Source organism: Mesoplodon bidens, assembly GCF_964165515.1.
Source record: "Mesoplodon bidens genome assembly, chromosome: 13".
Lineage (NCBI taxonomy): Eukaryota > Metazoa > Chordata > Mammalia > Artiodactyla > Ziphiidae > Mesoplodon > Mesoplodon bidens.
Window position 1 is genome coordinate 31,628,257 of NC_138169.1, and position 13,030 is coordinate 31,641,286.

Here is a 13,030-nt window from a genome sequence, read left to right on the forward strand (position 1 = left end):
GAGCCCCAGAAGCTGTGTCCCCACTGCTGCAGCAGCCCCCTCTATATGGGCAGTTTTGGATTTCCACAGATACATTCATTTTTTAAAAAGTCAATGCCAAATTAAATATCTTGTCCAGAGGCAAATACCTCCTGTTGCTCAAACTTCAAAAGCCTAGAAACTACCAATGTAGGTTTCTGCTCTTTGGGTAGGCAATTCCAAGTAAATTTATTCGTGAGGAATTTCACCATGAAATAGAAGATTTGGAACAGTAATGGGTTATCATGGAAAGAGCGAGCATGTATCCACGTGGTCCCTTCCACACTGTTGGTCAAGAAATAACTGCTCTGACAAAAATTCTCATCTTGTCTGTGGTGGGAAGGACTCGCCCCCCCCACACAAATGCATCCTAAGTTGCTTTATTTTGGCAGTTAAACGCATTACATACCTTTAAATGGAAACTATATTTGCTACAAAAAAGCAGAGAAAATTGCACCAAAAAAAGGGATGGAATTTGTGGTAAACTGAAGTACCCCAGATTCTGCCACCTACACTGAAAATGACATGAAAGGGCAAAGGACAATGACCACGGTTGAGGAGTGTGTCCTGCCCGCCGGGGTGAGAGCCGTGTCTGCTGAAGTCCCGCGCCAGCAGGCCAGGGCTGCATGTGGATAAATAAACGTAGGGCCTCTAACTAGGATAAGGTGGACGATGGTAGCCACTGTGAACAGAAAGGAACACGCCTTTCCACGAAGCCTTGCTGAATGTAGGGGAAAGGCAGGTGTGGGAGAAGGGTGCTGACCACAGCAGGCGTGATCAGAGAGGGTGGGGGGCCGGGGGAGATGCAGATCCCAACAGCCCAGGTGGGTGGTCAGGACAGGAGCGCACAACGTCCGCACTGGGATCAGCCCTCTCGCACCAGAGACCATGTGTCTGTGATTCTCCCAATCCCCAGCCTTTACTTTATTACTATTGGTGACAGCTGTTCTTTATCCATCTGCAAGCCGTCCAGCATCCTGGTTGCACAGCCAGGGTCGGCAGCAGCCTTTGGGCATGGATTTCACACGTTAAAGAAACCTCTGACCTTGAACCTGTCAGTGCTGTGAACCACATCATTAGGCACAGGCCATGGGATTTAGTTTTGGTCCCGAGAAGATCACCAGGGACATGGCAACTGCACTTTTTGTATTCATACAATCCATGTAATTGTTGGCTTCCTAAAATAATGCCTTGTACCTGTATGGCAGGTGGCAGTATGGAAGGTATTAGCTGAGCTCCGTTTACCCACCTGGTATGAAACATAAGCCTTCTGAAGTGGAAATACAATTTAGCTTATTAATTGCCACTAACAGCCCTGTAATAAAGGCAGAACTTGTCAACTAAACAAATAAACAATTAGCTTGTTACTGCCATTTAGTGAACTGCTTTATAACGGGGTTCCCCCGTGTGACTGCACACCTGCCTCGCTTACAAACAGGAGCTGCATAACAACAGGGATGGTGAGAAGCAGGTGCCTTCCTCTGGGTGAGGAGGGAAGCCTCCATGTCACTGCTCTCGGGTCTTTACAGAAACGTGGCCCTGGCTGCCCATGCGGTCTGCTCCGGTCCCGTCACCCCGCCCACACCACTGTTCCTAAGCAACCGTGGCACGTGGGGACGTGTCCAGGATCATCTGAAGGGACTGGAGAAACCAACAGGGCCTAAGAATTCTCTGGGAGGTTTTGTTTCCTAACCCCCAGCACCACGTGGAATCCTGGAAACCCAAGAGCTGCCCTGAAGGCAGGCCCCGCGCGGCACTCACATCTCCCGTTGAGGTTGTGCGTGTCCATGAAGGAGAAGGCCTCGTCGCAGCTGGTGCCCTGCTCCGCGTAGCTCTTGTCCATGGAGCTCACCATCACCGTCATCTCCTGCCGCGTGCTGCTCATCGTCTCCTTCCGCTTCCTGGCCAGTTTCCTTGGGACAGAGAGTTCATTATGCAGACACGCGTGAGGATGGAAAAGGTGCACTGACCAACACTCGGGAATCACTTGTATGGAATTAATGGTATTCATCCATAACAGTGTCTCGTGATGCCTTCTAGATGGCAGGTTCTCTGCCAGCTGCAGACGTGCAGAGGAGACCCATCTCCTGCCTGTCCTCAGAAAACCCCCCTCAGGCCAAAAGGCACATGAAAAGATGCTCAACATCGCCAACTATTAGAGAAATGCAAATCAAAACTACAACGAGGTATCACCTCAAACCGGTCGGAATGGCCATCGTCAAAAAGTCTACAAACAGTAAATGCTGGAAAGGGTGTAGAGAAAAGGGAACCCTCCTACACCACTGGTGGGAATGTAAGTTGATGTAGCCACTATGGAGAACAATATGGAGGTTACTTAAAAAACTAAAAATAGAGCTACCATATGATCCAGCAAACCCACTCCTGGGCAGATATCCAGAGAAAAACATAATTCAAAAAGATACATGTACCCCAGTGTTCATAGCAGCACTGTTTATAATAGCCAAGACATGGAAGCAACCTAAGTGTCCACTGACAGATGCATGGATAAAGATGTCGTACATATATACAGTGGAATATTACTCAGCGATAAAGAAGAATGAAATAATGGCATTTACAGCAACATGGACGGACCTCAAGATTGTAACACTAAGTGAAGTAAGCCAGACAGAGAAAGACAAATATCATATGATATCACTTATATGCGGGATCTAAAAAAATGATACCAATGAACTCATTTACAAAACAGAAGTAGACTCACATACATAGAAAACTAACTTATGGTTACCAAAGGGGAAGAGAGGGAGGGATAAATTAGGAGTTTGGGATTAACAGATACACACTACTATATAAAATAGATAAACAACAAGGACCTACTGTACAGCACAGGGAACAATACTCAATATCTTGTAATAACCTATAAGGGAAAAGAATCTGAAAAAGAATATATATTCTTATATATATTCATATATATATATAATACATGTATATATAAAATTGAATTGCTTTGCTGTACACCTGAAACTAACAAAGCATTGTAAGTCAACTATAGTTCAATAAAAATTAAAAAAATATGCATTTACAAAAAAAGTTGTAAAGGTTTTGAAAAGGAAGCTGGCATGGCTCCTCTGGGTGCCAGCGTGTGGATGCTGGTCATCTTCTCCAGAACCCCCTTTTTTCCAGCCAATCACCCTAGTCTAAGGGGCAGAATCTAGGCTTGGATGTTCTCCACAGGTGTTCTGGATAGAGGCAGCACTGGCTCCAGACCCACAGCTGCAGTTACAACAGTACATTTGCTCTCCACTTCTGCGTCTGCCAGCTCACTGGAAAAGCATTCTTAAGCCAGGTCTCCCCAGGATCACTAAAGTAGAGGACCGAGATAATTAGCACCATCATTCAGGCAAAACATCCCCCCTTGCTGGAATTTCTTTAATTTGCTTTGGACTGCAGATAATTGCCCCAATATTTTCTTTTGTTTTGCCTATGAAGAGAGACCTAGTCAAGTTCGCCAGACTTCCCTCTTTGTCTTCTCTTGCTTGTGTTTCTCTAATCCTTACAGGTTAGGAAATGACAGTGAAAGTGCTTCTTACTGCTGGTGGGAGGTGGTGGTGGAGGGGGGATGTGTGCTCCAATAAAAGCCAAGCTTGTACTGGAAAGATCTTTCTCCTCTCTAATCCTCCATGTGTGAACTAATTTCAGTGATGTCACGCTACACACTCCACTGCTGATCTTCCTTAAGCACAAAAGAAGCCCATTAAGGACTCATGAGAACCTGCTCAAATCCAGCAGAGGTCCAGTTGGAGAGCCACAGCTTTAAGCTCATGTCCATTAAGCATATACTCTGTGTCCGTGAACCTTCAAAACATGGCTCCCATGTCCTCAGCAAGCCTTCCTGCATTAACCTCACCCTTTGACCACAGACACAAATGTCTCACTGGGGGCCAGGCAGGTACTGCAAGGCAGTGAAGCAGGTCTAAGGCGATAAGGAGTGGTGGGCACTGGAGTAACGGAAGGGGAGACAGTCTCTCAGCTCCAGAGGGTGGATGCCCCATAAAGATCGCAGACATTGTAAATTGCAGGAGAAACCAGAAATCCAGATTTTATAGGAACTATCTGAATTCTAAGTATTGTCAAATAATTCAAATTAAAAATTTAAAAGACTATGTGGCCCAAACAAAGCATGTTTGTGGACACTTCTGCTCCCCACTAATACAGCACTTAGAAACTTAATTGTGTTGGAAGGGAAGGGAGTGGAAACTGACGTATGATACATGACTACTGTATGGCAGTGCTCTGCAAGTGTTCTCTCATTTAATCCTAGTAACCTGGTAAGAGCTATTCTTACTTCCTGTTTTATAGGTGGAGGAACTGAGTCTCAAGGACTTAAGTTGTCCAAATGGTGGAGCTGGAATTGCACCCCAGATCTCCCTTGACCCCAAAGGTACCCATTCTAGAACAATGTGCTGTATCTAGTAAAGTATTTCACTAATTTACATTTCCTTACAAGTTACATTATAATTATCACCAAGTTGCTTTCAAACGTGAATACTCTATCACCTCATAACTAAATATTATGAATTGAAAAAAGCAGGATTAATTTACTAGCACCTAGTCAACGCTTTACACAAAGCAGGTGGTATTAAATATGCTTGTTCATCGAATTAACAATTATTACACCGAAGCATTAGAAAAGACAGTTTTTCTGCAACCTCCTAATCAAAAGTAGCTTGCTTGGTCACGGAGGTTTTGAGTCATTGCTTGGGATTTTTGATTTGTCCTCATGCACAGCTAAATGCTATCGTCCATAATTACAGATGGTTGAGGAAGGTGAGATTTAGAATTGAGAGTTGGGAATAAGTGTGGATAAATTGAAATTTATTCTCTTTCTCTTTTTCTCCTATCTATTTCTCTTTTGCACTTTGTGTTTCAGATCTATATTTTATATTTTAAAGAAAACTTTAAAAACTGTCAGAAAAACATTGTGAACTTAATGAAATAGTGTTTTGTGCAGGGAAACTCCTGAAGTGGAGGCAATTTTCTTTGCAATTTTATCTAAAGACACAAATAAATTTATTTTCCATTTTGATTTTTAAACAAATGGTTTGCCTGAGATATTTCAATCTCAAATCTCTAAATTTGGATTAAATGAATCTCAAAGACCCTTAGTAACAACAACAACTAAAAATGTTCCTACCAACACCTAAAAGTGGAGCATAAAAAATTAGAGAGAGGACTTTTGGTTTATGGTCGGGCATGTAAGGAGCTTGGAGGTCATCACTCTGTCCTAACAACAAGTAAAAAGCTGAAGAGACGGAAAATCAACAACTCCTTCTAACCTGTCAGATAACTGAGGTCACAGGGCAAACCAGTGCCCCCCAAATTACAGAGACAAACAGGCGGATACAGAGAATCACAACTCACCAGAGCAGAAACCCATGAGCAGAAATCTGTGTGAGAATCATCACTGGGGTAGATAAACCTAAACTAGAATTGAATTATTGGAGGGTCAGTATGGACAAGTCTGAGACTTAAAAACTCCAAGGGCGTCCACACTTAGGGGTACCCTACGCCTTTTTGAATTTTATCTCCAGGAACCCTACCTCATTCTCAAAGTAAAGACTGGAGGAAAAAATTGGGCTTCCAGCAGGAGTGGGGTGGGGGCGGCGGAAGTAGACATTTTGAAATACACCCAGAGCATTCTGTGCTTTTTAAAAGGGCTTGCCCTCAAGAATACTATTTTACTAGATGGTTGAGGAAGGCGGAATCTGTTGGGGGAAGGAAAATATCCAAATCCAGCTGTCTCCAGCCATCCTGTCCACCCAAGGTGGGGGCACTGAAGCACCTGTGCAGGTCACAGCTCAGGGACACAAGTTCACTAACAGGTTGAGACCCAATCATAGGTCACCTCCTCTCCCCCAACACCTTACTATCACATTACTAAAGACCTATTTGCAGAAGTCTTTTTTCCCTGGTACATCAAGTCTGGACATCAGTAAAAAATTACAATGCATACTAAAAGGCAAAAAATGCAGTTTAGAGACAGAGGAAGCATTGGAATAAGGCTCATATGGGAGGGATGTTGGCATTATCAGACTGGGAATTTAAAATAACTATGAATCATAGGCTAAAGGTTCTAATAGAAAAAGTAGACAACATGCAAGAACAGATGGAAAACAAAAGCAGAGAGATGAAAAATTCTAAGAATCAGAAAGAAATGCTAGAGATAAAAAAAAAAAAAACCTTCAACAAAAACAAAGGATGCCTTTCATGGGCCCATTAGGAGAATGGACATGGCTGAGGAATGTTTCTCTGAGCCAGAGGATATGACAATAGAAACTTCCAAAACAGAAAAGCAAAGGGAAAAAAAGGCTGTAAAACAAGATAACAGGATATCCTGAAACTTTGGGACAACTAAAAAAGGTGTAACGTGTATACAGTGAGAAACCAGAAGGAGAAAGGAAGAAAGAGAAGTCACTATTTCTATTATCCAAAGAAAGAGTGACTGAGAATTTCCCCCAGTTAATGTCAGACATCAAAACAAAGACCTGAGAAGCTCAAAGAACATCAAGAAGGGTAAATACCAGCAATTCTACACCTAGCGTATTCAAACTTCAGAAAGTCAAAGATAAAGAAAAAATGTTGAAACAAGCCCAAGGGGAAAAATAAACCTTAGTTATAGAGTGGCAAAGATAAGAATTATACCTGACTTGTTCTCAGAAACCATGCAAGCAAAAAGAGAGTGGAGTGAAATATTTAAACTGTTGAGAGAAAAATACCACCAACTTAGAATTCTGTACCATGTGAAATTAGCCTTCAAAACTGAAGGAAAAATAAAGTTTCTCAGACAAAAATTGAGGATATCCTGTGATAAATCATAATGGAAAAGAATATATATAAAAAAGAATGTATATATATGTATAACTGAATCAGTTTACTGTACAGCAGAAATTAATGCAATATTGTAAATCAACTATACTTCAATAAAAAATAAAGAAAGAAAGAAATAGAGGGAATTTGTGGCCAGTAGACCTGCCTTGCAAGAAATCTTAAAAGAAGTTCTTCAGAAAGGAGGAAAATGACATAGATCAGAAGGAGATGTACATAAAGAAGAGGATTAGAGAAGGAATAAATGAAAGTGAAATAAAAACTTTTATTTTGCTTATTCTTAATTGATCTAACAAATAACAGTTTGTTCAAAATAATAACAGTGACAATATTGTTGATGGTTATAGTTTATGTATGAGTGAAGTGAATGACAGAATGAATCAAGGGACATGGCAGAGGAATTAGGCATATTTCATTATTCTAAAGTACTTACACTAACTGTGATGCAGTATAGTGTTATTTGCAAGTGGACTTGATTTGGCTGTAAATGTTTATTGCTAACTTTAGGCAAGACCCGACTAATCTGTTGTTAGAAGAAAACCACTTTAAAAATAAAGATACATGTAGATTAAAAGTAAAGGGATGCAGGGACCTCTCTGGTGGTGCAGTGGTTAAGGCTCCAAGCTCCCAATGCAAGGGACCCAGCTTCGATCCCTGGTCAGGGAACTAGAGCCCACATGCATGCCATAACTAAGAGTTCACATGCCACAACTAAGGAGCACACATGCTGCAACTAAGACCCGGTGCAACCAAATAAATAAATAAATACATACATAAAATAAATATTAAAAGAAAGAAAACAGTGTTTGCTTAAAAAAAAAAAAAGTAAAGGGATGGAGAAAGTTACAACCTGCTAAGAGTAATCAAAAGAAAGCAGGAGTAGCTTTTTAAATTTCAGACAAAGCAAATGTCAAAGCAAGGAAAGTTATCTGGGGTAAGAAGGGCATTAGGTAACGATAAAGGGGTCAATTCTCAAGAAGACATAACAATCCTTAATGTGTATGTGCCCAAAAACAGAGCATCAAACTATGTGAAAAAGAAAAATTGGATAGAACTGCAAGAAGAAATAGATGATTCCACTACTGTCATTGGAGACTTCAACACCCCTCGACCAGAAATGGACAGATTCATAAAGCAGATAATGAGTAAGGACATAGCTGAACTCAACAGCATCATCTATCAACCTGATATATCAATAACTGACATCTATAGAATACTTCATCCGACAATACTGGAACACATATTCAAGTTCACAGAGAATATTCACAAAGATAGAGCTCATTCTGGGCTATAAAACACACCTTAATAAGTTCAAAAGAATAGAAACCATATGATCCAGCAATCATGCTCCTTGGTATTTACCCAAAGGAGCTGAAAACTTTTGTCCACATAAAAATGGCACAGTGATGTTTATAAAAGCTATATTCATAATTGCCAAAACTTGGAAGTGACCAAGATGTCCTTCAATAGACAAATGGATAAATGAACTGTGGTCCATTCAGACAATGAAATATTATCCAGCACTGAAAAGAAATGAGCAATCGAGCTGTAAAAGACATGGGGGAAACATAAATGCATATCACCAAGTGAAGAAGCCAATCTGCAAAGGCTTCCTGCTATATGATTCCAACTGCATGACATTCTGGAAAAGACAAAACTATGGAGACAATAAAAAGATCAGTGTTTTCCTGGGATAAACCATAATGGAAAGAATATAAAAAATGAATGTATGTATGTGCATAACTGAGCCACTTTGCTGTACAGCAGAAATTAGCACAACACTGTAAATCAACTATACTTCAATTAAAAACAGAAGATCAGGGTTTTCCAGGCAGGGAAGGAGGAATGACTAAGCAGAGCACAGAGGATTTTTAGGGCAGTATGATATTATAATGGTGGGTATGTCATTATTCAGCTGTTAAAAACTATGGTACATATGACACCAAGTGGACCCTAATGTAAACTATGTACTTCAGGTGACAATGACGTGTCATCAGTTGCAACAAATGTACAATTCTGGTCCAGTATGTTGACAGAGGGGGAAGCCGTGTGTGTGGGGCAGAGTGTATATGGGAACTCTCTGTTCTCTTGCTGTACTTCTTGCTTGATTTTGCTGTAAACCTAAAACTGCTCTAAAAAATAAAGTCTATTAAAAAAACACTGCAATACTGCCTGGAAAAAAATTAAGAGGGAGAAAAAAGACAGTTAGAGCCCTAAAGTTCCCAACTAGAACAAAAGAGGAGAAGGAAAGAAATGTGGGATGAATTCAAATTAAAAGGATGGCCCTTCATGCTTATTCTATTCCAACATTTCTTTTGTATTTCTTTCCTGGCATAAAAATAAAAAACAAGGAACAAGGGCAAGGGAGTTGGAAGAAAACTCCTTGGCAAGTTATTAACTATGTGACAGGCATGACTTGGAGCCAGTAAAGAAAACATGGTGAAGAATAATATCTTCAGCATCGTGTCCTATGGGAGGAAGAGCCGCAGAACAGTGGCCACCAGTTAGGAGACCCAAGTGCAGCATGGTTGGGAGGAAAGCAGAAATAACTCCTCCTCTTCTTTTCCTCCCTGAATCTGAACTGAGTGGCAGCTGTCAGAGGATCAGGGTGGAAGGGCATGTTTGCCATGTGCACCAAGCAGATTCAAGGGGAAGGAATCCAAAGGTCAATCTCAATTTGGACCCTAGTCAGCTCCTGGTTTATTGCAACTCAGGGTTATAGGACACAGTTCCCCAACGAGCCTGACTGGCCCCACTCCCAACCCTAATAGAGACCCTGCCATGTTGGGTTATGCCAACAAAGATCATGATCAACAAAGGACTTGGTAACACTGACCTGAAGATCAGTAGTTGGCTATAAAAAAGGTATCTTCATTCTTAAATGATCTGTCATTTAAAATTCTACAGGGAAGGCAAAACTCGAGGATTTGCAAATTGCATATAGACATAAGAAGGAAAAGGCAAATGGCTTTCTGGTCCTGGCTTCTACAATTAAGTGTGTGCTTCGACTTAGTTAAGGACTGGTGCAGAAGCTGGAATGGAGAAGTACTTAATTTTTTCTCACAGTAGGGATGAAGTAGATATTGGTTGAGTCAGAGAATGCATACATTATACCAAATTGCCAAGATACAGCTGAATAAACCTCAGTGAATAGGGGGCTGTCCCCGTAAAGATGGATCTGTCAGAACTACCAGATGATGTTGTTTTTAAAGGCAGAATTTTAAGGAAAAGGAAAAGAAGATGATCCGACATTTTAAATACTTTCAACGCAGAAGAAGTGGCTCTATAACAGTTAATAGGAAAACAAAGAGGATAATAATTACAAAAACTTATGTAGGACTTGAGATAAACCAGGCACATTACATTCATTAACTCTTAATTCTCACAACAGCCCAGTGAGGAGATTACTATTGTTATCCCAATCTTAGAGAGAGGGAAACTGAGGCACAGTGTTGTCAAGTTTCCCAAGAACATATGGCCAGACAATTCTAGACCTCTGGCATCGTCTCCTGTGTTGAGATAAAACCATCTCCATGAGACTGTTATTGGCCTCACTAAGAAAACTTTCTTGGTTGCTTAAATCTGAACACAGAAAATAAAGGCTAGTTTTCTTTGCCAGCTGGGACTTTGTGGCCAACGACCAACATAAGAGTGTTCTTCTAACTTCGCTGCTCACTGTATCATCACCTAAGAAACCACTGCGTCCATGTCTTGCAGACACAGCGCTATGGACACACTCATTCCCCACCCAGCTGCCTTCTGGTTCTCACTGACTAGTGAACATGGCGCGTGTTAATCACAAAGAATAGAGTTTCACGTTGAGACAAGTCAGGGTTTTGATCTTGGTTGGGTCTCTTTTTCAGAGTTTACCTCTTGACCCTGTGATGAGATAAATTTATAGGCTGGAGTTGCCTCAGGCAGACTGAGAGGGGGCCTTCGACACTGGCCTTCCTCCCCTGCAACTGAGAAGTGGGGGCCGATTTTATTAACATATTACTTAAGGCTACAGCTTTATGTTGGGTTACCTAGAGGCAAAGATGCCCTAGAATGCTCCACTGACCAGTCAGGGTGTCTGCAAGGAACACACACCAGCCAAGAGAAGAGAAGAACCCTGTGGACCTCTTAGGCTAGTAGCTGTCAGGATCTCTCTTTGTACCCATGTACACATACCATAACCATGAGCATTTCATGTTGAAGAGGCTCAAATAACAGAGTTATATTATACAAATTTAATGAAAAATTAGTCTTTCTCAAACTTAGAAGTTGTAAAGGAAATATCTGGAAAAGGTTGACTTTCTTTGAAAACAAGTTGAAACTACATGTATTACAATCCAGGATCACTTCAAAATCATGATGTGTATATCTTTTGTATGACTCTGATGATGACAGTTATTATCACAAATTACAATAAATAAAGGGATTGGGAACGTGTTATTTATTGCAAGAAAATTCATGGACTCATGTGGGAACAAAATAATTCCAATATCCTATGTTTTATTTTTGGAATTAACAGAATTAAGAATAGAATCTGTTATTTTCTGGAGGGAGTCCAAGTACCTAAAGCTTTTTAACCGTAGAGTGTTCGAGGGATAAAACTTTTCCTCACCCTTGAGTTTCAAAGGAACCTCTGACTGGAAAACATTATCTGGATATGGTTGGGGAACATTGTTTTTATTCTCAGCCCAAGGGTATTTCACCATGTGTCTTGGCAAATGTTAGCATCAGCTGCATGACGGCAAGGCTTTTGCCTCTTTTGTTTGCTGTATATGCCCTGTCCTAGAACTATACTGGCCTGTGGTAGGCATTCAACAAATATTTCAATTTGTTCTTATTCTGATTATCTGATTAATCATAATATTGTTTCCTAATTATAAAAATATGGGATGAACATATTTGTGTGTGAGAGGGAGAGACAGAGACAGAGAGAGACAGTGACTCTGATGCACAGCTAATGAAGCTAAAGGTCTCTGGGTCAGTACTTGGAATTGACCTGCACTTCTCAGGGCTCAATCCTATAGCTTTTCAGTCTGTGGAAAGAATGAAAAGGACCCTGCCAGTTTGAAAACACAAAACATGGATGTAGATGTATTTTTCTAAGTGATAAAAGAGGAATTGGAAAAAAAAAACACAACTATTTTTTTGGGTAACTTGAACTTAACATTATCCCTATAACAGCCTTGGAGGAAAAGCTGCTGGGTCAGTCCTGAAATGCACTTAATTATCACTCTCCCCCATTTTTCCTATCTGCTTGGGCATCTTCCCCACCTCCCTGGTTACCTTTCCTACCAAAGAGAAATTCCTTGAGAGCCCAACTTTTCCCCATACCTTCCCCCATTTTCTATCTGGCCCGGAGGGTGAGAGCGCTTGTTTTATAACTGTCTGGTGATGTTTTTAAGCTGGCCTCATCCAAAAACAGGCTGCAGCAAGGACCAATGAACACACACACACTCTGCTCTCCTGACACACACATCTTCCACTCGGGAGTAACTCACAGCTCATACGAGCGCCTACTGTAATTTCCCAGATCAGCCTAAGACTTTGAAACATTGAAAAAAGCCAGTAGTAAAAATAATAGATGCAGTATCTGTCAATCTTAGTAATACTTTGTTTAGTCTTATTTCTCGCATCGGGGCAATATGAATCCACAGGGACTAGAACCAGCGATGGCACAGAAAATAGGAAACGGGTAAAATCCACAACAGAGCAAAATAGGAATAAAGTGACATTAGTGCAAGCGGGTCCCCACTCACAGTCAGCTTATGTGGCCGAATTCTGTGTGTGCACATTATCTTGAGATTTAATGGTTTCAAAAATGTCCCTCTGCCGCAAGACTAAATTGGTACACTGTTGATCCTCCATCAGACTATAAATACGAGTGAGAAAGAGAGGAATTTTTAACACGTGTCATATCGGAATAGTACCTCCAGTTTCCTCTTGACAAAGTTTGTTAAGTTCACTAAAAAATTGGAATGCCTGTCTATGAAAAACAGAGCAAGCCATTGGTGTCAACACGCAGGGAAATCAGAGTCCAATAAACAAGAAAACTGTGTGTTCTGTTTCCGAATTAACCAGGGACATTATCATAAAATCCAGGTGACCCCTTGGATATGCAGAACTAAGTATCCAAGAAGCTCATAAACATATAGAATGAAAAATTTTCACAAAATCT

General features: G+C 40.9%; 1 protein-coding gene across 3 annotated transcripts in view; it reads right to left on the bottom strand.

The window, feature by feature from the left end:
• PTPRM (protein tyrosine phosphatase receptor type M) overlaps positions 1-13,030 on the bottom strand; it is a 768,668-nt gene that overhangs the window by 154,134 nt on the left and 601,504 nt on the right. For all 3 annotated transcript variants that reach the window (XM_081252728.1, XM_081252729.1, XM_081252730.1), the window contains one exon: positions 1,780-1,931. In XM_081252728.1, coding sequence (XP_081108854.1) covers positions 1,780-1,931 — 152 coding nt within the window. The remainder of the gene's footprint in view (positions 1-1,779; positions 1,932-13,030) is intronic.